Raw genomic sequence first — 21,042 nt, forward strand, 5'->3', positions numbered from 1 at the left:
CCACCACACTCTATTATCTTCCTACCTTCACACACACCTCAATGGTAAAATCCAACTGACACCCTCCAATGAGCCAGACATCAAAAGCCATTATTCCTGTTGATAGCTTAGGCTGTCTCTCTGCCTAATTTAATAAATTCATTGCATTTGGGCTTCCTAGTACCAGTCCTTCTCCCACAACCTCACATTTATGGTTTAAATACTTGGCCACTAAGTAAGCTCTTGTCCAATTCCTAGGCTTAGGAGTAAAATGGAACCCTTGAAAATGCTATCATTTTTTCTTGACTGCTTCTCACAGCTCCTGGGTGGAAAGTTCTTACAGGGCCCAGGAATCCCAACTTACCTCCTCTGACTACTAAAAGACAATCTCTAGGGCATACAGCTCTATAGCAGCTGGGATACTTCACAGGCTGATACAGTTCCTTCTTATCTACACACTCAATAAATGACTGGTCCTTTCACCTTAGCCTCTGATTGCTTGCAGCTTCAGTACGCTCTTCCTGTACCTCCACCCTGCAGTTGTATCATGCTGGTGCCCCAACACAGAACCATTCCAAATACCTCAAAGTGAGAACCAATTTTGGGCAGGAGGGGTTTTGCCTCTTAGGCCCCTGGCATCTGGCTGGGTTTGTTTGTTTTTTTTTCACCCTGTTTGCCACACTTCTTATATGAGTTGTTTTAAAGCCTTTTAACCACAGGGAGAGTCTTGGACCTCAACATTCAGTAGACTCAGCCAATATGCCTTTGTGTATCTCTGCCACTAGTTTCTTCCTCAGATGGCCATTGGGGGGCAGCAGAGCAAATACTACCATATAGTCTATATCGGGTGGGGGAGGGGAATTTCCCAGGAAGCATAGACACAGCTAGATTAATTCTACCTCCCGCAATGTTCACCAGGATGCTGCTACCTAACAATGGGATTGAGCCAACAGAAGAGGGCCCATTGTAGAGCTAGGGTGGGATTTATAGGAAAAACCAGAACTTTCTTACAGATACAGTACTAGTATTTAGAACTGTTTCCTATGTTTGTTATTCACCTTATTCAAAAATTCAGATTTCCAGGCTCCATCTCAGACCAAAAGAATCACTCTCCAGGGGAAGGGCTTTGAAATATATACTAATACTTCCCAGGATTCTCTGAAGGCAAATTTGGGACTTTTATTCCGGGGTCCTACTTCACCCCATACCTCTTTAGAAAACTTTCTATTCTGAATGGGTATTGTGAACATGCCAAGGAAATGGAATAAGGTGTGGCCTGGAATCTCTAACACAGATTGGTATGAAAGAACTAAGAATAGAGCAGAAGGTTATTTGGGGGCTGAGGTGAAGAAAACTGGAGAAGTCAGAGGTCAATAATACTCAACCTACGAGGTGGAAATTGGGAACCAATTTCTTACTGTTGTCCCTGAAAAGAAGTGCATCTAAGTCTCTCCCTTAGTTTATGTTCCAGATGAATCTGGGAAAAGAGAAGACAGAACTATATTAATACTGTCCCCTTGCAGAGAAATGGCCACAGTTCATGGGGGGAGGGGCGCTGTTTCCTCCAGTACCCCTCACCCTATACCATTCCTTGGTTATACTGCAGATAAGCGTCCTGGGCCTCCCTAATGTTCTGGCCAGAGATAGTTGCAAAGTAGGTATAGTGCTGCTCTGTTGCTTAGTGGCTCCTCTCTATGGAAGAGCTTTTATTTTTCCTCAAAAGCATTTGACACCCAATCAGTATCATCCAAAAGTCACACCAATATTTCCTCAGCATTGTGTTTTACTTTTGGAGGGAAGAGATAGAAGGAGAGAGGGGGAAAAACAGGGTTCCACTGGAGTCTCCAAAGTTTGAGACTGGTAGTGTAAGGATGGGATCAGAAAGCCAGGCAGATTAGATGGGAGACCTCCCCCAGATCCCTCTTTTTCTACTGATTTCTATACTCTGATGAAAATGCTATGACATGTGTGGAACTGCCTAGCACATGGTATTTAATAAATGTCAGTTGCCTTTTCTAGCAGGGTTCTCCAAAAGCTAAGCTATACCCAGACATTGTCATCCTTCTCCTTTCCAGGAATGAAGCTCACCTACAAAACTGGGGAAGTGAAAGTGCAGTACAGTTTGGATAATGCAGTTGGCTAGCTTGCTCAGTGCAGAGCCTCGTGTCTCCCCATCCTCCCCCTCCACTCCGCCAGGGTGGGGCTGAGAGTAGAGCTCCCCAAGTGGCTTCCCTGAGGTCTAGTTAGCTTGTCCTGGAAGATTCCACAGGGAGCGCTGTGGGTTCCAACTCTCTAGTGCACAGTCCTCTCTTTTTGGCGATGATAATCTGGGGGAAAAAGGAACAAAAAGGAGGAAAAGAGCAGGTTAGTTTCTGGCCTGAGCTCCCAATCGCCCATCTCCAACTTGTGGGGCCTCTAGTAATCAGCATTTAAAGAGTTGCTACTGAGGGCCCTGCCATGTAAGCAAAGAGTGGCACTTACTGTAGGGAAAGAAGCGGACACGCATGCTGATTTCGCGAGCTGTCTTCAGGATCTCAACAGCCTGGAAGGAACACAGCAGCTTGTACAAATGAAGAGATATAACTCAGGACAGAAGCACAACAGGAGGAAAGTATTTTGCCACTCCAACCTCCTGGGTCACTAATAGCAGCTTCCCTCTTATCAAAGAGAGATTCTTTCTTAACAAGTTACAGATTAGGCTAATCCTGTCCAATGTGTCCTACCTGTGATGGCTTGTTGCCTGACCACAGCCCAGGTGCTGTGCTCACCTTGCTGTGCTCAATATCTTGGAAATCCACATCATTCACCGCTAGGACTTGGTCTCCTTCCTGAAGTCCTGCTCGATGTGCATCAGAGTCAGGAATCACCTATTGGTAAGGAGAAAATAGATGTGAGAGAGAATAGATAATTTCAAAGACTGTAAGTGAAATTAAGTGCTATTCAAATGTAAGGTACTATTGTTTTGTGTGTGTGTGTATGACAATGTAGGGAAACAAGTGGCTTGCCAGGTGGGAAGTTTTAAGTGGGCAAAGGTATCCTCATTATGCCCCTTCAATGAGTCTACTGAATCAGCCTGCTTCCCCACCTTGGGACATCAGGGTTCTGCAGTCTGATAACTTAATAAAGGGAAGTTGCTGTCCATACTGCCTACCAGGCATACCCACCTTGGAGATGAAGATACCTAGCTGGGAGGCCTTTCCTCCTCGGATGTTAAATCCCAACTGTAAGAAAAGAGCACAGAATAGGGGCATCTAGTAGCATCACTGTATGATAGCTTGGCTTGTATCCCTCAGAGAGAAGTGAGAAGTTGTGGAAGTGGTATTTCAGCTTTTCTGCCCACAAAAGGAAGTTTCTTTACTTCCCTGCCTGCATCCCAATCCAACCCCCAACCATGGCCAACTTCTGGGCCCGGTATCACCAAATCTAGCCTGGAATAAGATGCAATTGTTCCATAAGTTCACCTGAGCTCCAGGGGGCTTCTTCAGTGTGACGATACGGGGCAGAAACTGGGTCAACTCGTTGTTGTAGTCTGGGTGGTATACCCTCTGCAAGACACAGTAACCCCCTAAATCTTACTACCAGTCTTACTACCTTCATCCAGAACACAAATGCATCACCCTGAAGTCAGGAAAAGGTGAAGTTACAGACTTAGGTTAAGGAGAACAGGTAACACTGTCCAAATGGGTATATGGATAGCATGGGGAAATGCTAGCAGCCCAGCAGCTCCCCACTTCTTTACTTCAACAGAATGGAAATTAGGGCTCCGAATTTCCAAAATTCTCTGATGTAAATGGATTCTATCAAGAGGATTCCATAAGAATCTCCCAGTGGGCCCAGTTGCTCAGAATCTAATCTGTGGGTCTCCTGGCTATAACAAAGGTTAAGTTTACTCTCCATTGAGCTTTCTAACCCTGACATCCTACCTTTTGTATATCATCCCATTACTATGGGGAAAAATCCCCTACTCAAGGGTATAGATGGTTCCCACCTCATGGGGAGGAATCCAAGCTGGGGGATTCTCATAGGCAGGCAGGAAAACCACTGGGTAGTCATCGTAAGGAATCCGGCTGTCCATCTCTGGTAAGGCCCTATAATGGAAGGGTGAATCAAAGCTGATAAAAATGTGTCCATCGACAGATGACTGGATGGAGAAGCTGTGGTATGTTTATGCAATAGACTACTACTCAGCCATAAAAAATAGTAAAATAATGCCTTTGCAGCAACTCGGATGAACCTAGAGATTGTCATTCTAAATGAAATAAGCCAGAAAGACAAAGAAAAATACCATATGATATCACTTATGTGTGGAATCTAAAAAAATAAGACAAATGAACTTATTTACAAAACAGAAACAGACTCACAGACATAGAAAACAAACTTCCCCAGGGGAGGAAGGGGTTGGGAAGGGATAAATTGGAGTTTGAGGCTTGCAGATACTAATTAATATATATAAAATAGATATACAACAAGTTCACACTGTATAGCACAGTAAACTATATTCAATATCTTCTAGTAACTTATGGTGAAAAAGAGCATGAAAACAAATATATGTATGTTCATGTATGACTGAAGCATTACGCTGTACACCAGAAACTGACATAACATTGTACCTCAATAAAAAATATATATAGAGAAAAAAAAAGCTGGTGAAAATGGTTCAGAAGGGCAAGCAGCCCATGAAGTTTCAGAAAACAACTCCAACCCATTCCAAGGCTGTCAGTCTACGGGCCCAGCTCACTTCTAGGTGATAAAGATTTTGGGAGAGAAGGGAGAAAACTATCTACTGAGTATCTGGATGCCAAGCAACCTGTTAGGTACACTATAGAAATAAACTCCTTCCTCACAACAATCCTGGGAAACAGATGTTACCGTCTTCATCTTAAAGAAAAGGAAACCAGGATCGCGTCTAAAAAGATCTGATTACTTTTGAAATCCAAGGGAATGCAGACTTCAACTCTCCACAGGGATCCAGGGCCAGGCCCCGCCCCCAGCTTCCCTAAAGTGATCAGTACCGGTCGGGGGGAGGGTCCCCAGATCGACCTTCCTTTACCACCAGCCACCTTCCAGATTCCCGTCCCGCATCCTGCCTGAGTCCCGCGAACACGACACGGTAAATATTGTACCACCTCTCCCGCCGGCAGGCCTCTGCCACCTCAGACTCAGCTCACCGCCAGTTTTGTCTGGGAACCGGAAGCGGATGTTCGGCGGGGTCTGAAAGGGGCGGGATCGGAAAGGGGCGGGGTCAGAGTGCGGCGCGCGGGCCCCCCTCCCCAAAGCGTCTTCCTGCGCGCGCCGCGTGCGTGCTCCTCCCGCAGGCTGTCTGTGCTCCGATTGGCTGGCGCCTCCGGGTCCGATTTGAAACTTGGCGGTTAAATCTCCGGTTGGGACAAGGGCGGCAGGAGACCAGAGAAGAGACGTTTAGTTTGGTGAGTTAAGGGGGCACACCTTAGTTCAGGATCTGACTTTCCCGGTACCCTGGGACTTTGGTTCTTTGTCGCCATCTCCGTTGGGCTTTTCCTTTCCATTTCGGACGCCACTTCGTTCTCTTCAGAGGGTCGGGCTGACGGGCAGTCCTGTAGTGGCCAAGTCCGAGGGACAGTGACCTTCCTGAGGCAGCGATCCCGCTGGTAGGGGGAGGCTGCCACCATAGGCTACCGCTGAGTTCCCTAACCCACCCCACCCCCCGAGGAGGGCCAGAACTGAGGGAGGACGCCCTCCCACCCCTGCTGACCCACCAAGATTCATCAACAAGCATCTTTTTTTCCCCCGCAGAGACGGTGTCGAGTTAGGATCATGAAGGAAGAGGTGAAGGGAATTCCTGTAAGAGTGGCCCTGCGATGTCGCCCGCTGGTCCCCAAAGAGATAAGTGAGGGCTGCCAGATGTGCCTTTCCTTCGTACCCGGGGAACCTCAGGTGCGTAGCGAAGTCCGGGGCCTGCCTCTTAACAGCTGGGGCCGAATGGCAGTGAGGGGCGTGGTCTGGCCTTTCGTTTTTTTTACTTACTTCTTGTTCTTTGCCTTCTCTAGGTGGTGGTTGGTACTGACAAATCCTTTACCTACGATTTTGTGTTTGACCCCTCTACTGAACAGGAAGAAGTCTTCAATACAGCAGTAGCTCCACTTATAAAAGGCATATTTAAAGGTGAGGCTGTTTGATTCTTCAGATGGTTCTTGAGCATACCTTTTGTATCAGGCACTGTGATTGGGTGCTTCAAATACAGGAATGAATGAAACATGAGTCCTGCTTTCAAAAAGCCCATAACCTAGGGACTAACACAGTGTTACTTGTGAAAGTATCTGTACCCTTGAAACTAGTTTTATACTATATTAGCTTTCTATGGCTCTGCTCATCTTTGACCTGTATATATTTTTGTTTGTTTGTTTGTTTGTTTTTCCTGGAAACTCGTTAGATTCTAAGCTCTTTGATGGGTGCTGATGATGATCAGTGTGCCAATCTACCTGAGGCCCAGGCACTGCAGAGCCTGTTGAGGGATTCAGAGATAAATAACATAGCTTCCGGGCCCCGGAGGAGTTCAAAGTCCAGGGGGAGGAGTGCGAGTAGATGACTATGTACATAGTTTTAAATACATAAAAAATTAAAACCAATTTTGCTTCTATCTTTAAGAAAAATATTTTAAAACTTAAAAATATACAATAGAATCAGTCCTGCTATAGAAATAGTAGTGCTTTCATACAAAATGGGATAAAAACAAAAAGGGTGACACTAACTCAGCTTGGGGCATTTGGGCTGAATTTCACAACATAGGGAACCTTTGAGGTAAGTCTTGAATGATGAGTAGAATTCATTTAGGTTTCCTAAAGCCCCTGAATACTCTGGCCAGTTAAAAATCTTTATTGTGGAAGCTAAAACTTTTGTGTTATTGAAGACCACTGCAAGGTTCTGAAGAGGGGAGCAGTGCCTGAGATGTGTCTAATTGTTATTCTAGCACAGCAGTTATTCAGGATTCAAAGCAGAAGACTATTTAAAAGAAGCAGAACTGTGACATACTGGTCCCTTAAAGATGAAAGGGACATTTGTACATCATCTAATCTAACTTTCCATCCCAAAAAAAATACTTTCTAGCAATATCTCTGTTAAGTGAACTTCCAGCATGTCTTTAAATTATTTTTCTTTGACAAGGATATCACTGACTCACAAGGTAGTCCTGTTGATTGGTTTTGGGACCAATTGTGTTAGATTATAATTGTGTTAGATTATATTGAGATGAAATTTGCTTCCCAATAATTTCTACCCAGTGATGTTAGTTCATCCCTCTGGACAAACAGAAGCTTTCTTCCAGGCAACAGCTATTCACATTTTTTTTCACTTTTTTAAAAAACGATGTCATGGCTCAAGGTACATTGAACATTTTGTTTCAAATTTTTATTAAATATTAAGTTACTATTACATAGTATATGCTTATATGTTTATTGTATATTGTGTTATATAATATTAATATTTAATTTTAATATTAAAGCAATAATCTCAAACTTATTGAAATGTTGCAAGGATGGCATAAAGCACTTTTTTTTCCTGAACCATTTAAGGTGAGTTGTTGACCCAATGGCCCCCTGAACACTTCAGTGTATATTTGCTGTAAACAAGAAGTTTCTCCTACAAAACTATAATACAACCATCAAAATCATGAAATTTCCATTGCTAGATCACTACCATCTAGTCCTCAAACCTCATTCACGTTTCACCAATTGTCCCAATAATGTCCTTTATAGCAAAAGGATCTAGTTCAAAATCATATGTTGTATTTAGTTGTACTGCCTCTGTATTCTTCATTCTAAAACTCCTTCAAGTTTTTTCTTTAACTTTCATGATCATAACACTTTTGAAGATCACAGGCCAGTTATTTTGTAAACTTTTTCAGTTTTGGTTTGTCTGATGTTTATTTATGATTAGATTCAGGTTGTAATCTTCAGCAGCAATATCACAGAAGTGGTTTTGTATTCTTCTCACCCTACTGGGCAGCACACGATTTTGATTTGTTCCATTACTGCTGATGTTCATTTTGATCATTTGATTAAGGTGATATCTGCCAGGCTTCTCTACTATAAAGTTAATGTTTTTCCTATTTACATATTTGGAGGGCCATTATTTGATTCTGTCGAAGTCTATTCTAATTAACCATCCCTCCTTTCCTTTAGACATTCCTTAGACATTCTTTCATTGTCTTGTCATTTTCCTCAGAATGTACCTTCACAGCTTAGTAAGAACACTATAGTTCTACTTTCATATTCTTAACCTGGAAAACTATGAGAATTAAATTATAGTCTTTAGAGGCAATATAAAGTAGAAAGTGATTCCAATGTATACGTATTTGTTTAACGTTGCTCTCGGTTGCAAAAATAAAGCCAGTATTTTTCAGTCAACTCAACGGCACCCCAAGTTTTTTGTAAAAAGTCCTGAAACTTGATTTCCCTAGTTATTACTATGAATATATATCTGTGGTTTTGCAGAAGATTGTGGAATGTTACTCTCTTGCCCCATAGTCAGGCCAGGTGATATTAGCAATCTATTACAGTGAAAACCTCAATTTAACATCTTACCATCTCCTAGAACATCATTTAGACAAATAAGTTCTTTCAAAAAGGAAAAAAGCAAAGGATATGTACTTTATACAGTACATATATGTAAATTACATATATATATGTAAATTATACTTAAATGATGACATTTCTGTGAGGAGGCTGATAATATGGTCCAAATGCAGTCTGAGAATTCAAATAAGGAGTGGATGCTTTCATTGACTGTAAAAAGCAACTTTGTTGCCTTTTCAAATGAAGACTGTTAAAGAAATATATGTTGGAATCCCTTCTGTTTAATAAGCAGCTTCTAATTCTACTAATTCTTTATAAAGCTCTGAATGAGTTTTAGACAATCACTTGGCCACCTTCATTATCTCAGTCATATTAAGTGTTTTACTTCCTAGCTTTTAAGGGCTGTCAAGAGAGGCATACATCCTGGGGTTGGTATTTTTCCCCTTTCCTTATTTGGAGTAGTGCAAACTCATGGCACCCATATAACTTTTCTTTGTGTCTGACATTTCTAAGAGACCCTTGTCTTTACAGAGCAGTCTCAATTTTGTCACAAGTAATTGCTGAAGGAAATAAAGTATATTGATTGGATGAAAATATGTGGGCACCACTATGCATGTGACTTCTATTTTGCCAGGATACAATGCAACCGTCCTGGCCTATGGGCAGACTGGCTCTGGAAAAACCTATTCGATGGGAGGTGCCTATACTGCAGAGCAAGAAAATGAACCAACAGTTGGGGTCATTCCTAGGGTAATACAACTGCTCTTCAAAGAAATTGATAAAAAGAGTGACTTCGAATTTACTCTGAAAGTATCATACTTGGAGGTAAATGATTTGTATTTAATTATTTTGAGTTCAAATTTATCTTTGGGTAGAAAAATAAATACAAATCAGATTTTTCCTGGCATGACTCAAATTAATAAATTGCATTTTTAGTAAGTTACATTTTAATAAATTGATAGAGAAAACTTACTGGCTCAGTTAGATCTGGCTCCCACCCAGTTCTTTCCTTGTTGTCAGAATAGTCTGTTTGATTGTTAGAGCAGTTGGCATTGCCGTATAAAAAGATGATAGGAATCCTTTAATTCCAACTTGACCTCTATTATTGATCCCCTGTAGAGTCTGTAGAGAAATATTTGCTATCCCTTTACTGTTTTGAGGTTTGAGTGATAATACTACTACTCCATGAAGAATATTAGAAAAATTGGATGAAGTACTGAGATGCATAAGTGACAGTAGAGTGGGTTTGTTCAACAGATATTTATTGACTACCTACTATGTTACAGGCCCTGTTCTAGGTACTTGAGATGTATCAGTGAACAAAACAGGTTAAAGTCCCTGCCTTTGTGGGTATTTTCATTCTAGTATATATCAGTATTACAAGTAGATTGGCCAGTTATATTTAGCCTCATGGCACCAAAAACACATATTCAGGAAAACTTACAGCTTCTGGGAAACTATCTGGTTAATTCCATAGAAGTGATAAGATGTCTTAGCTTTAAAGAACAGTAATTAGATGTATATAATTTAAGAATGCAATTATAAATTGTATGAGGTAGAGTTGGAAGATGGGGAGTTAAACATCATTAAGATTAGCCTAAGATTAGCCTTCTTTAATCTCTTGATTAACCCACTTGTGTCCAACTTGACCAAATGTGAAAATAACTTAGGAGCCTGATATATTAAATATTAGCAACAGCAATAATAGCAAACAAACATGGTGCTTACCATGTGCAAACACTGTTTTAGTACTTAAAGTTCTGGTTGCTATTGAAATACTGGTTTCTACTCCTTTTTGCTTCCCATTTCCGCCCTCCACTAAGGACCTGTTACTTACATTTCAACAAAATTGGTGAAGGTGACATTGTTATGACACCATCAAAGAACTGAATTTGGGATCCATGTAACTTTTCATTGTGCCTGCTATTCCTAGGAGACTGTCTTAAGAGAGCAGTCTCAATTTTGTTATAAGTAATATATAAATTTATTCTTTTAAGTATCAAATGATTATGTGCAGGGTTAAAATCCTTTTCTTAATCATAAAAACAACAAATTTGTTGCAAAAAATATTTAATAGAGAAAATCACAAAGAATTTAAAAAATCACTTGTGACCCCACCACTCCTCAATGATCACTGTTAACATCTTATTTTTACCACTTTGTTTTCAACAATACCAGATTTACAATGAAGAAATCTTGGATCTTTTATGCCCATCTCGTGAGAAAGCCCCTCAAATAAGTATACGGGAGGATCCTAAGGAAGGCATAAAGGTGTGTTTGCCTCTCATTTGATGTTATTAAAAAATGTTGGCCACTACTGAAGTTCACACTCCTTTTATTTGCCTCTGTGGTTTTAAATGACTATTACCATCTCAGTCTTTCAGATTTTGTGTGGTCCTAATTCCCTTTATTAATCTAGAATTCCTAGATGGGAACTCTTGCAGAGAAGGAAGTTTTAGACCTTTCTGTTACCTCTTGAGGGAGTGCTTAGTTTTTTTTGTTGTTGTTGTTTGTTTTTAATGGAGATACTGGGGATTGAACCCAGGACCTTGTGCATGCTAAGCATGCGCTCCACCACTGAGCTGTACTCTCCCCACCTTGAGGGAATGCTAATGTCAGTTATGTGTTTATTAGCTATTTACAGAGTTCTGAGGCTGAGCTGTCCAGTATGGTAGCCACTAGCCACAAATGGCTATTTAAACTTAAATGAACTAAAACTGAATACAGTTTAAAATTCAGTCCCTTAGTCACACTGGCCACATAGCAAGTGCTCAGTAGCTGCATGTGGTTAGTGGCTACTGTATTGGATAGCACAGATATAGAATATTTCCATGGTCATAGAAAATTCTTTTGGACAGCACTGTAATGGACATTGTGCTAGATATCTGGGATGATAGTTTAAAAATAAAATAATATAAAAAATTTAAACTTATAAGTACCATAGGAAGAAGAGATCACTTATTTGAGAGGCTTCTGTTACAAGGTATAGATAGATGTAGGATGAGAGGCTGTAGCTGAACAAAGTTTGAGGCAAGGTTGGGAGTTTTGTATATGAGAGTGGGCCAAATCCAGAAGCCAGTGTTGAAAACACGCAGAATTTGGTTCTAGCACCAGTTTGAGTATTCAGGAGTGGGAAAATTTATGTTGGAAGTGGATAAAAATAGGGTAGTACAGACTGAGGAGAACTTGGTAAAATAATACCTTGCCCATCTTCTTCTTCTTCTCATCCCTGCATAAAAAGTTGAAATTTAGGGTACAGGTGCTTGAGGGGCAGGTGCCTGTGCTTCTGAATTTTTTTTTTCCTTCTGGTTCATTAAGTCATTAGCCAGGCACTAAAGCAAGGCTTGAAGGATCAGAACTATTTTGAAAGCCTGATGAGCATGGAATACAGGAAGATAATTTGGATAGTTGGGATAAGAAACCTGGGTTATATGCATGCTTTCACCAGAAAGAAGGTTGGTACCGAGCTGGCCCTTAACCCAGTTCTAAGATCGTTTATATGCCCCATACTAAGGCAGGAATTAAGTCCCAAGCATTATTTGAGGTGAAATTTGCAATACAGAGAAGTGTGAGTTTCTGACTCAGACTGAGGTGGGTAAGGACATGTTGGTAAACACTCTTCAGATGGGATGGATGGAATGTAAGGAAGCAGAGAGAAAGGCAGTAAGGGTATATTTGTAGTAAGGAATAGCTTACACAGGAAAACAGAAAATATACTCATGGGGATGATAAGACTAGATCAGTCTGTCTGGATTAGAGAATATGGTCTGGCAAGTAATAGGAGATATGTTAGGACCAGATTATGAAACCGGACTAAAGAGCTTAGTTTTTATCCCTTTGAATAGTATGTAAGCTATTTAATACTGCCAAATGAAGAACTGTGGTAGCTACTTTTACCAAGTTTTTATCTTGTGTGTATACCTCCAACTAAGTTAGCTCCTGGGAGGTTAGGAGAGTATCCTAAAGTCTCTTTGTTCTATCATTATCTAGCACAAAGCTTAGGAGTTTGGTGACATTTTAGGAATCAGGATTTTCAGAAGACTAAACAAGAACGGATTGAAAAGGAGAAAGAAGAGGATGAGGAAGGCCAAGTGGGGAAACTTTACCTTATTTTTCAAAGATGAAGTAATATGGGCCTGAATTAGACAAGTAGATGTGGAAAGGGAAAGGAAGCAATGGATTCAAAAGAAGAATGACTCGGAGTTGGTGATAGATGAGATTTGGAGGAACTGAAGGTGAATCTGAGGTTTTGAGAATAGAGATCTTAATAGAAATGGAGAAGTGGTGGCAAGAATCAGTGGTGGTGGAAGGAAGATGATTTTGGCTTATCATTTACTGATTTCAAAGTGTAAGTTGCAGTCAATTTGAAATAAAGGACTAAAAATCAGGGCAACAGATGTAGATTTGGAAGCTATGGAGTAATAAAATCATAGCATATTGGGGCTAGAAGGGGCTTCCTAATCCTCTAGTTCAATCTCCAGAACCTCCAAGAGCCTCTTGACTTGTATAAGTTCTCCTGGATAGATACAGTACCAAGCCTAGGACCCTGTTTTCCTGGCTTCCTAATCCAGTGGAAACAGTAACATGCTATTTCCCCTGGTGAAAATGAGGTATAAAATGGGTCGGAGATATAAGAAGGAATATAGGGTCACATGGAGGAGAAAGTAGCAAAGAGAAATACCGTAGCTATTTGTGTTGCTCTTGCTGTCCTTAGGACCAAAGCTTTCCTTCACGTGGGGCTCCCTGGAAGGCACCTATCCATTGCTATCCTAAAATCTGGAGATCTTCTCTAGCTCCAGTATTGATTAGCATCCTTACTTTAGGTCCCTAGTGGAGATTGGAGACCTTGGTTTGCAGTGATCACAGAGTTGCTAGTTAAAATGGTCCTCATTAGCATAACATTAGCATGACTAGAACATCAAGGCAGTATTGTTTTCAACCACTATTCCTTATATTTCTGATGAAGTGTTTGAAGTTGAATCATAAGAGAGTTTTTTCTTTCTCTGAATTAGATTGTGGGACTTACTGAGAAGACTGTTTTAGTTGCCCTGGATACCGTTTCCTGTTTGGAACAGGGCAACAACTGTAGGACTGTGGCCTCCACAGCTATGAACTCCCAGTCATCCCGATCTCATGCCATCTTTACAATCTCCATAGAGCAAAGAAAGAAAAGTGACAAGTAAGTTACAATTTAAAGAGTCAAGATTTTTAACATTAGTTCTACTAAGGTTGACTAATAGGTTGCTTCTTCAACTGATATGGCAAATGATCAGGCATCAGTACTCTGAATACTAGTAACAAATGGAGCCATTTTGGCTGACATGAAAGAAGGTGAGAGCTGGCAGGTGAGCTTTCCTATTGAGCTACCCTCTAGCTTGTGTACCATTCTCACTGGGTCCTGTTATTATCACAGGAATAGCAGTTTTCGCTCCAAGCTGCATCTTGTAGACCTTGCTGGATCAGAAAGACAGAAGAAAACCAAGGCTGAAGGGGATCGTCTAAAAGAAGGTGAGAGTAATTAAGGCCACAGTTGTTGATAAAAACTTCTAGTCCTTTTATTGCTATTGTTGGTGTCTTGACTGGGACATTTCAGATCACATTCTAACAGTAGCTACAATTCAAGCTTGAGGCTAATTTCAGAAATAGTGAAAAATTGTTTCTTTCCCTTGCACTCATTTTTTAATTTAGGTATGAAATTTGCATCTGGCCCTTGGTTTGATTTCATCTGGCCCAGGCAAGTTTTAGTTTTTGTTTTGTTTTGTTTTACCCCCAACTACTTATAATTAAAATCAATATCCTGATTCTGTCGTCTCAAGTATTCACTGCCCTTCCCAGATGTTGTCACTTATAAACCTCATCAGCATGGTTTCCATATCTTCCTTTAAGTTGTTGGAGATAAATAATGAAGCTCCTAAGGCTAAAAGAACCCCATGGTGTATGCTATTAGAAACCTCTGTCTAGCATGATAGTGATTTGGTAATCTGCATGCTTTGGGAATGGTCTTTCAAGCGATTATTAATCTATCTAACAAAAATTAACAACCAGCTCCCATTTCTCAATTTTGTACTTAAGGATCTCATAAAAGATTTCATCAAATGCCTTGCTAAAGTCCAGATATACTATGTCTATCATATTTCGCATAGTAACCAGCTTAGTAACAGTACAAAAAAGAAATAAGGATTAGCCTAAATTGACTTTTTCTTAGTGAATTCAAGCTGGTTTCTAGTGCTTATTCTTCCGTTTCTAGGCTCTTGCAAGCCGTCTCTGTAATAATCCATCCCTGTAATAATCTAGAAGACTTATATCAAACTTACTGGTCTGTAATTTATGGAATTAACTTTTACCTCTTTTTTTTTAAATTGAAATTACATCTGCCCAGTCTTCTGGAACATCCTTCTCTGTGATTCCTCAAATATCACTGACATAGCTTCAGCATTGTTGTTTGAAATTACTCTCAGTTCCCTCAGCTATAATTCATCCGGTCCAAGATATGTGAACTCTTATTAAAGTAGTTGAGTTCTTACTACCTCTTTACTCCTGTTGGGCTTCAGTTCCCTCTTGGGGACTGAGAAGGCAGAAGCAGAAATGGTAATTGAGGAATTTTACCTCTTAGTCATTTATCAGTATTATACTGCTAGCACAGGGCAGAGACCTATTTCTCCCTCCAGCTTTTTGTTTTGAATGTATTTAAAAGTGCCCTTTTTGTTCTATGTTTGTACTTTGAGATTTAGCTTTCTTAAGACTATTTTCAAAGGTTCTTGTGCCTTTTTAAAATCTTTTTTTAGGTGTACAGTTCTGAGTTGTTTCTTTTAACAGCTTTATTGAGATATAATTCACATATTATAAAATTCACCCATTTAAACTGCATTTCAGTGGATTTTAGTTATTCAGAGTTGTGCAACCATCACCACAATCTAATTTTAGAATATTTTCATCACCCCCCAAAAGAAACTCATACCCATTAGCAGTCACTCCCCATTCCCACCCCCTTCTCTAGCCCTCAGCAACCACTAACCTCTATTTCATGTAAATGGAATCATATAATATGACGTCTTTTGTGACTGCCTTGTTTCACTTAACATACAGTTTTCAAAGATCATCTTATAGTGTGTATCATTACTTCATTTCCTTTTATTGCTAAATCATATTCCATTGTACAAATATACAACATTTTGTTTGTCCATTCATCAGTAATATCCACTTGGACTATTTTGAATATTGCTATATGAACAGCCTTGTATAGGTTTTTGTGTGGATAGCTGTTTTAATTTCCCTTTAGGTATACACCTAGGAGTGTAATACCTGGATCATATGGTAACTGTTTAAATTTCTTTTTTAAAAAAATTAAGATGGAATTAATAGACTGCAAAACTCACTCTTTTTAAAGTGTACAATTCAGTGACTTTTTTGGTATATTCACAAAGTTGTATAACCATCACCACTATACATTTTAGAATATTTTCATCACCACAAAAGAAACCCACATCCATTAGCAGTCACTCATTTTTCCCCGTTACCCACCCCTCCTACCCCACCCCCAGGCAATAACTAATATTTCTGTCTTTATGGATTTGCCTGTTCTGGACATTTCATATAAATGTAATCATATAATATGTGATCTTTTGTGGCTGGATTCTTTCACTTACATCTTTTCAAGGTTCATCCATTTGTAGCATGTATCAGTACTTTATTCCTTTTTATTGCCAAACAATATTCCACTACATTAATATATTATTTTTATTTATCCATTCATTTGTTGATGGACATTTGGATTGTTTCCACTTCTGGTTATTACAAATAATGCTGCTATGAGCATTGATGTACAAGTTTTCATCTGGATGTATGTTTTCACTTCTCTTGGGTATATACCTAAGTGGAATTGCTCGTCATATGACAACTCTGTGTTTAACTTTTGGAAAAACTGCCAGACTGTTTTTCATAGCAACTATACCATTCTACATTCTTACCAGCAATATATAACGATTGTAATTTCTCCATATTCTTAGTTTTATCATGTCTTTAATTTTAGCCATCCTAATGGGTATGAAGTGGTGTCTCATATTGGTTTTGGTTTAAACTTCATTTCAATGGACTGGTACTGTATCTATCCCTGACTGCTAATAATGTTTCATGTGCTAATCGGCAATTTGCGTATCTTCTTTGCAGAAATGTCCATTCAGATTCTTTGCCTATTTTTAAAATTGGGTCATTTATCTTTTTATTGTTGAGTTGTGTGTGTTCTTTATATATTCTGGACACTAGCCTCTTATCATTTATATGCCTTGCAAATATTTTCTTCTATTCTTTGGGGTTTTTTTTCATTTTATTGATAGTGTCCTTTGAAGCACACATCTTTAAATTTTTTTGATGAAGTCATTCATCTATTTTTTCTCTTGTTGCTTGTGTGTTTGGTGTCATATCTTTAGAAACTATTGCCTAATACAAGGTCACAGAGATTTATGCCTTTGTTTTCTTCTAAGAGTTTTATGGTTTTAGATGTTACATCTAGGTCTTTGATCCATTTTGAGTTAATTTTGTATATAGTGTAAATGGCAGTCCAAACTTTAATCTTTTGCATGTAGATACTCAGTTATCCCAGCATCATTTGTTGAAAAAACTATTCTTTACCCATTGAATTGTCTTGGCATCCTTGTCAGGAAGCAACTGGACTCTCAAGTCTATGCCATTGCTCTATATGTCTATCCTTATGTCATTACTACACTGCCTTGATTGCTGTAGCTTTGTAGTAAGTTGTGAAATTGGGAAATGTGAGTGCTCCAACTTTTTTCTTTTTCAAGGCTGTTTTGCCTATTCCAGGTTCTTTGCATTTTCATATGCATATTAGGATCAGCTTGTCATATTATGCAAAGAAGCCAGTGGGGATTTTCACAGGGATTTTATTGAATCTGTACATCAATTTAGGAGGCATTGGCATCTTTCAAGTCTTTCAATTCATGAACATCAGATGTCTTTCCATTTATTTAGGTCTTCTTTAATATCTTTCAATAGTAATTTAAAAAAATTTTCAGAGCATAAGTTTTACACTTCTTTTATTAAATTTATTCCTAAATATTTTATTATTCTCAGTGCTTTTGTAAATGGAATTGTTTACTTAATTTCATTTTCAAATTGTTTATTGAGCTTTGTATATTGATCTTGTGTCTCCAAGCTTGCTGAACTTGTTATTTCTAATAGTTTTTTTAATGGATTCTTTAGGATTTCTATATACAGGATAGATCACAAGATAGTCATCTGTGAACAGAGATAGTTTTACTTCTCCCTCTTTGGTCTGGATACCTTTATTTCCTTTTCTTGCCTAATTGTCCTGGCTGGAACCTCCAGTACAATGTTGAATAGAGGTGGCAAGAATAGATATTGTTGTCTTGTTCCTGACCTTAGGGGAAAAGCATTCAATCTTTTACTGTTAAGTATGATGCTAGCTGTGGATTTTTCATAGATGCCCCTACCAGGTTGAGGAGATTCCCTTCTATACCTAGTTTGTTGAGTGTTTTTATCATGAATTTGTCAAATGTTTTTTCATCATCTGTTGACATGATCACATTATTTTTGTTCTTCTGTTGATATGATATATTTTACTAATTGATTTTTGGATGCTAAACAAATCTTATATTCCTAAAATAAATCTAACTTGTTTTTGTTTAGTGACTTTACCGGACCAACTCTATTAATTCCCTGTAGTTTGTGATCACAGAAGTGTCTGCGCACTTACTTTAGTGGTTAGCTAATGATTGGTCTCATTTCCTTAAATGCCTTGAACCTGCAACTCCTCCAGCATTTCTCTAAGGCTCTGTGTATATGTTGGGGCTTGCCTTCAATGCTCAGGCTTTTTACAACTCTGTCTTAGTATTTGTATTTACTTCTTGAGCAGGGCTTCAAAGTCAGCCGGAGGTACAAGATGAAGGCCTTTTAGGTCTTTCCTAACCTTTTTAGGTCTTTCCTGAGCATGCACACAGTTTTCTAGCTCTCCAGAAATATATCAGAGCTTTTTAAAGTCCCCCATGGACATTTCATTCCCCAGATCTTCCTTTTAAGTTTTCAGCTAGGCTCTTGTTTGACCATGGCTATTAAGTTTGGTGTGTATCATCACTAGATAGTTTTCTATGCACACATGTATATGTACATTTAGTAATACATTTGTTATATGACTTTTAAAATTTTGGCATTTCTAAATTTATTTATGTATTTAATACATGAATAAATTTCTAGTATAAAAACATAAACAATATGGATGAAGATAAAATCCCCCTTGATTTATCACCTAATCCTAATCTAGAAGTAACTATTTTTACCTGCCTGGTGGGTAGCATTCAAGATGTTTTTCTGTATGTCTGTGTGTGTGTGTGTGTGTGTGTGTGTATGTTTTCCTGTTGTTTTTAAAGATAAATGCTATCATACTGCATATATGGTTTTTCAACTTGCTTTTATTTCAACAATATATGTTTGAAATTTATATCAGTATACAAGTCTACCTCATTTTTATAATTGCTATCTAGGATTCCACAGTATACAAAGTCTACCTTGTTTATTTAACTATTCCTGTTTTGATTGACATTTAGTTCAGTTGTTTAGTTCCTGGCTATTGCAAAATGATACCTCAGTCGATAGCCTTGCACATGATATATGAGTGAGAGTGTTCTCTAGGTTATATACCTGGAAGAGGAATTGCTGGTTTGAAGGGTATAAACATTTGAGATTTTTAAATACTGCTAAATATTGTCCTACAAAATGTCTATTCCAGTATGCACATCACCTACAATATATAAGACTATGTTTCCCTATACTGTTGACAATATTGGATATGACTGACCTTTTTTATTTTTGCTTATCTTAAACATTGCATATTATTTTTTGAAACTTGTACTTCCCCAATTACTTGTGAAACTGAGCATCTTTCATTTCTGTGAATTGCCTGCTCACATCCATTTTTGTGTTTTTTGTTTTTTTTTTCCTTTCAGGTTGACTTTTTCTTGTTTTTCTTGTTATTTTTCTTACTGACTTTAGAAGTTGTTTATATATTCTAGATATTAATCCCTTGTTACACATATTGCATATATTTTTCTCAGTCTCATTTTTTAACTTTGTTAATCTTTTCATTCATGTCTTATGTGTTTCTTCCTATATAGTTTTTTCTTGAGGTAAAATTTATATACAATAAAATGCACATATTTTAAATGCTCAATTTCTTGGGTTTTAATAGTTGTATTCTCTCATATAACTACTACCCAAAACATGATAAAAAAAACATTTCCATCTCCCTTAGAAAGTTCTCTTGTGCCTTTTTCCAGTCAGTCCACCATTCCCATATTCTACCTTAAGCAACCACTTTACTTCTATCACCATGGATTAATTTTACATGTTCTTAGGCTTCATATAAATGGGGTCATATCATTTTTCACGTGTCTGGCTTCTTTTGCTCAACATAAGGTTTGGAGGGGGAGGTTTTTTTCATGTTCTTTCTTTGATTAATAATGTGTTCCTTTATACTGCTTCATAATATTCCATTATATGATTATACCACTATTTGTTCTTCCATTCTCCTATTGATGGAAACTAGGGTTATTTCCAGTTTTTAGTTATTATGAATAAGGCTGCCCTGATGAACATTCATGTACAGGTCTTTTTGTTAACATATATTTTTATTTCTCTTGGGTAAATACCTAGGAGTGGAAGAGGCAGGTGTTTGCTGAACTGTATGAGGAAGTGCCTAACAGTTCTCTAATATGGTTTGTACCATTTTATACTCCAGCAATATATGAGAGTTCCAGTTTATCACACAAGCTCATAAACAAAGATAGATGTTATCTTAGAAGTGGATGTCAAATGCATCTCATCATGGTTTTAATTTGCATTTCCAAGATGACAGCATTGAGCCCCTTTTCATATACTTACAGTCTAGTCATGTATCTTCTTTTTTGAAGTCTTCAAGTTTCTTGCCCATTTAAAAAAAATTGTGTTATTCATCTTTTTATTGATGATTTGTGGGATTTCTTTATATATTCTGGATTCAAGCATCAGATAATGTATGTTGCAAATTTTTTTTTCCTGTCTGTGGCTTGTATATCTTTTTAACGATGTCTTTGATAAGCAAACATTTTAATTTTGGTGAAGTCCAATTTATCAAGTTTTTTCTTTAATGCTTAGCATTCTTGGTATCCTATGTAAGAAATCTTTGCCTACTCAAAGTCATGCAGATAATTTCCTATGTTTTCTCCTTGAAGCTTTATTGTTTTAGCTTTTACATTAGTTGTGTAATCTATTTTGTATTAGTTTTTGGTTATAAAGTGAGATAGGGGTTGAAGATCATCCCTCATCCCCCACGGATATCCAGTTCTTCTAGCACCACTTAGTAAAAAGAAGGTCGTTTACCCACTAAATTGACTTAGTGTCTTGGTGTACTGGGCTGACCATATGTGTTCGTGTCTATTTCTGGACACTATTCTACCCTATTAGTGAATTGGTTTATTCTTAAAACTTTTAATAAATCTAATTTATA

At 38.4% G+C, this 21,042-nt stretch overlaps 2 protein-coding genes across 12 annotated transcripts in view; one reads left to right on the forward strand and one right to left on the reverse strand.

Moving 5' to 3' along the window:
• Positions 1-1,658: 1,658 nt before the first annotated feature.
• Positions 1,659-5,201, reverse strand: PDZD11 (PDZ domain containing 11). Of its 10 annotated transcripts, none has more exons than XM_072956739.1 (7): positions 5,148-5,201; positions 3,968-4,067; positions 3,441-3,524; positions 3,144-3,200; positions 2,703-2,846; positions 2,461-2,521; positions 1,659-2,306 (listed from the first exon to the last, which is right to left on the reverse strand). In XM_072956739.1, exons 2-7 carry the CDS (start codon positions 4,052-4,054, stop codon positions 2,272-2,274), a joined length of 468 nt encoding a protein of 155 aa, XP_072812840.1. In that variant the 5' UTR covers positions 4,055-4,067; positions 5,148-5,201; the 3' UTR covers positions 1,659-2,271. The 10 variants fall into 10 exon arrangements, with proteins under 10 accessions (XP_072812840.1, XP_072812834.1, XP_072812839.1 ...); XM_072956733.1 differs by having other exon boundaries at positions 5,106-5,194; XM_072956738.1 differs by having other exon boundaries at positions 5,103-5,180.
• Positions 5,202-5,268: 67 nt separating this feature from the next.
• The window catches only part of KIF4A (kinesin family member 4A), a 102,167-nt gene continuing 86,393 nt past the window's right edge, over positions 5,269-21,042 (forward strand). Inside the window, exons 1-7 of one of the 2 annotated variants that reach the window (XM_006217673.4) lie at positions 5,269-5,405; positions 5,752-5,892; positions 6,006-6,120; positions 9,163-9,353; positions 10,707-10,799; positions 13,541-13,707; positions 13,942-14,036. In XM_006217673.4, coding sequence (XP_006217735.1) covers positions 5,773-5,892; positions 6,006-6,120; positions 9,163-9,353; positions 10,707-10,799; positions 13,541-13,707; positions 13,942-14,036 — 781 coding nt within the window. In that variant the 5' untranslated portion in view covers positions 5,269-5,405; positions 5,752-5,772. The remainder of the gene's footprint in view (positions 5,406-5,751; positions 5,893-6,005; positions 6,121-9,162; positions 9,354-10,706; positions 10,800-13,540; positions 13,708-13,941; positions 14,037-21,042) is intronic. The other variant, XM_072956724.1, reaches the window with a different exon arrangement.

Source organism: Vicugna pacos, chromosome X (assembly GCF_048564905.1).
Source record: "Vicugna pacos chromosome X, VicPac4, whole genome shotgun sequence".
Lineage (NCBI taxonomy): Eukaryota > Metazoa > Chordata > Mammalia > Artiodactyla > Camelidae > Vicugna > Vicugna pacos.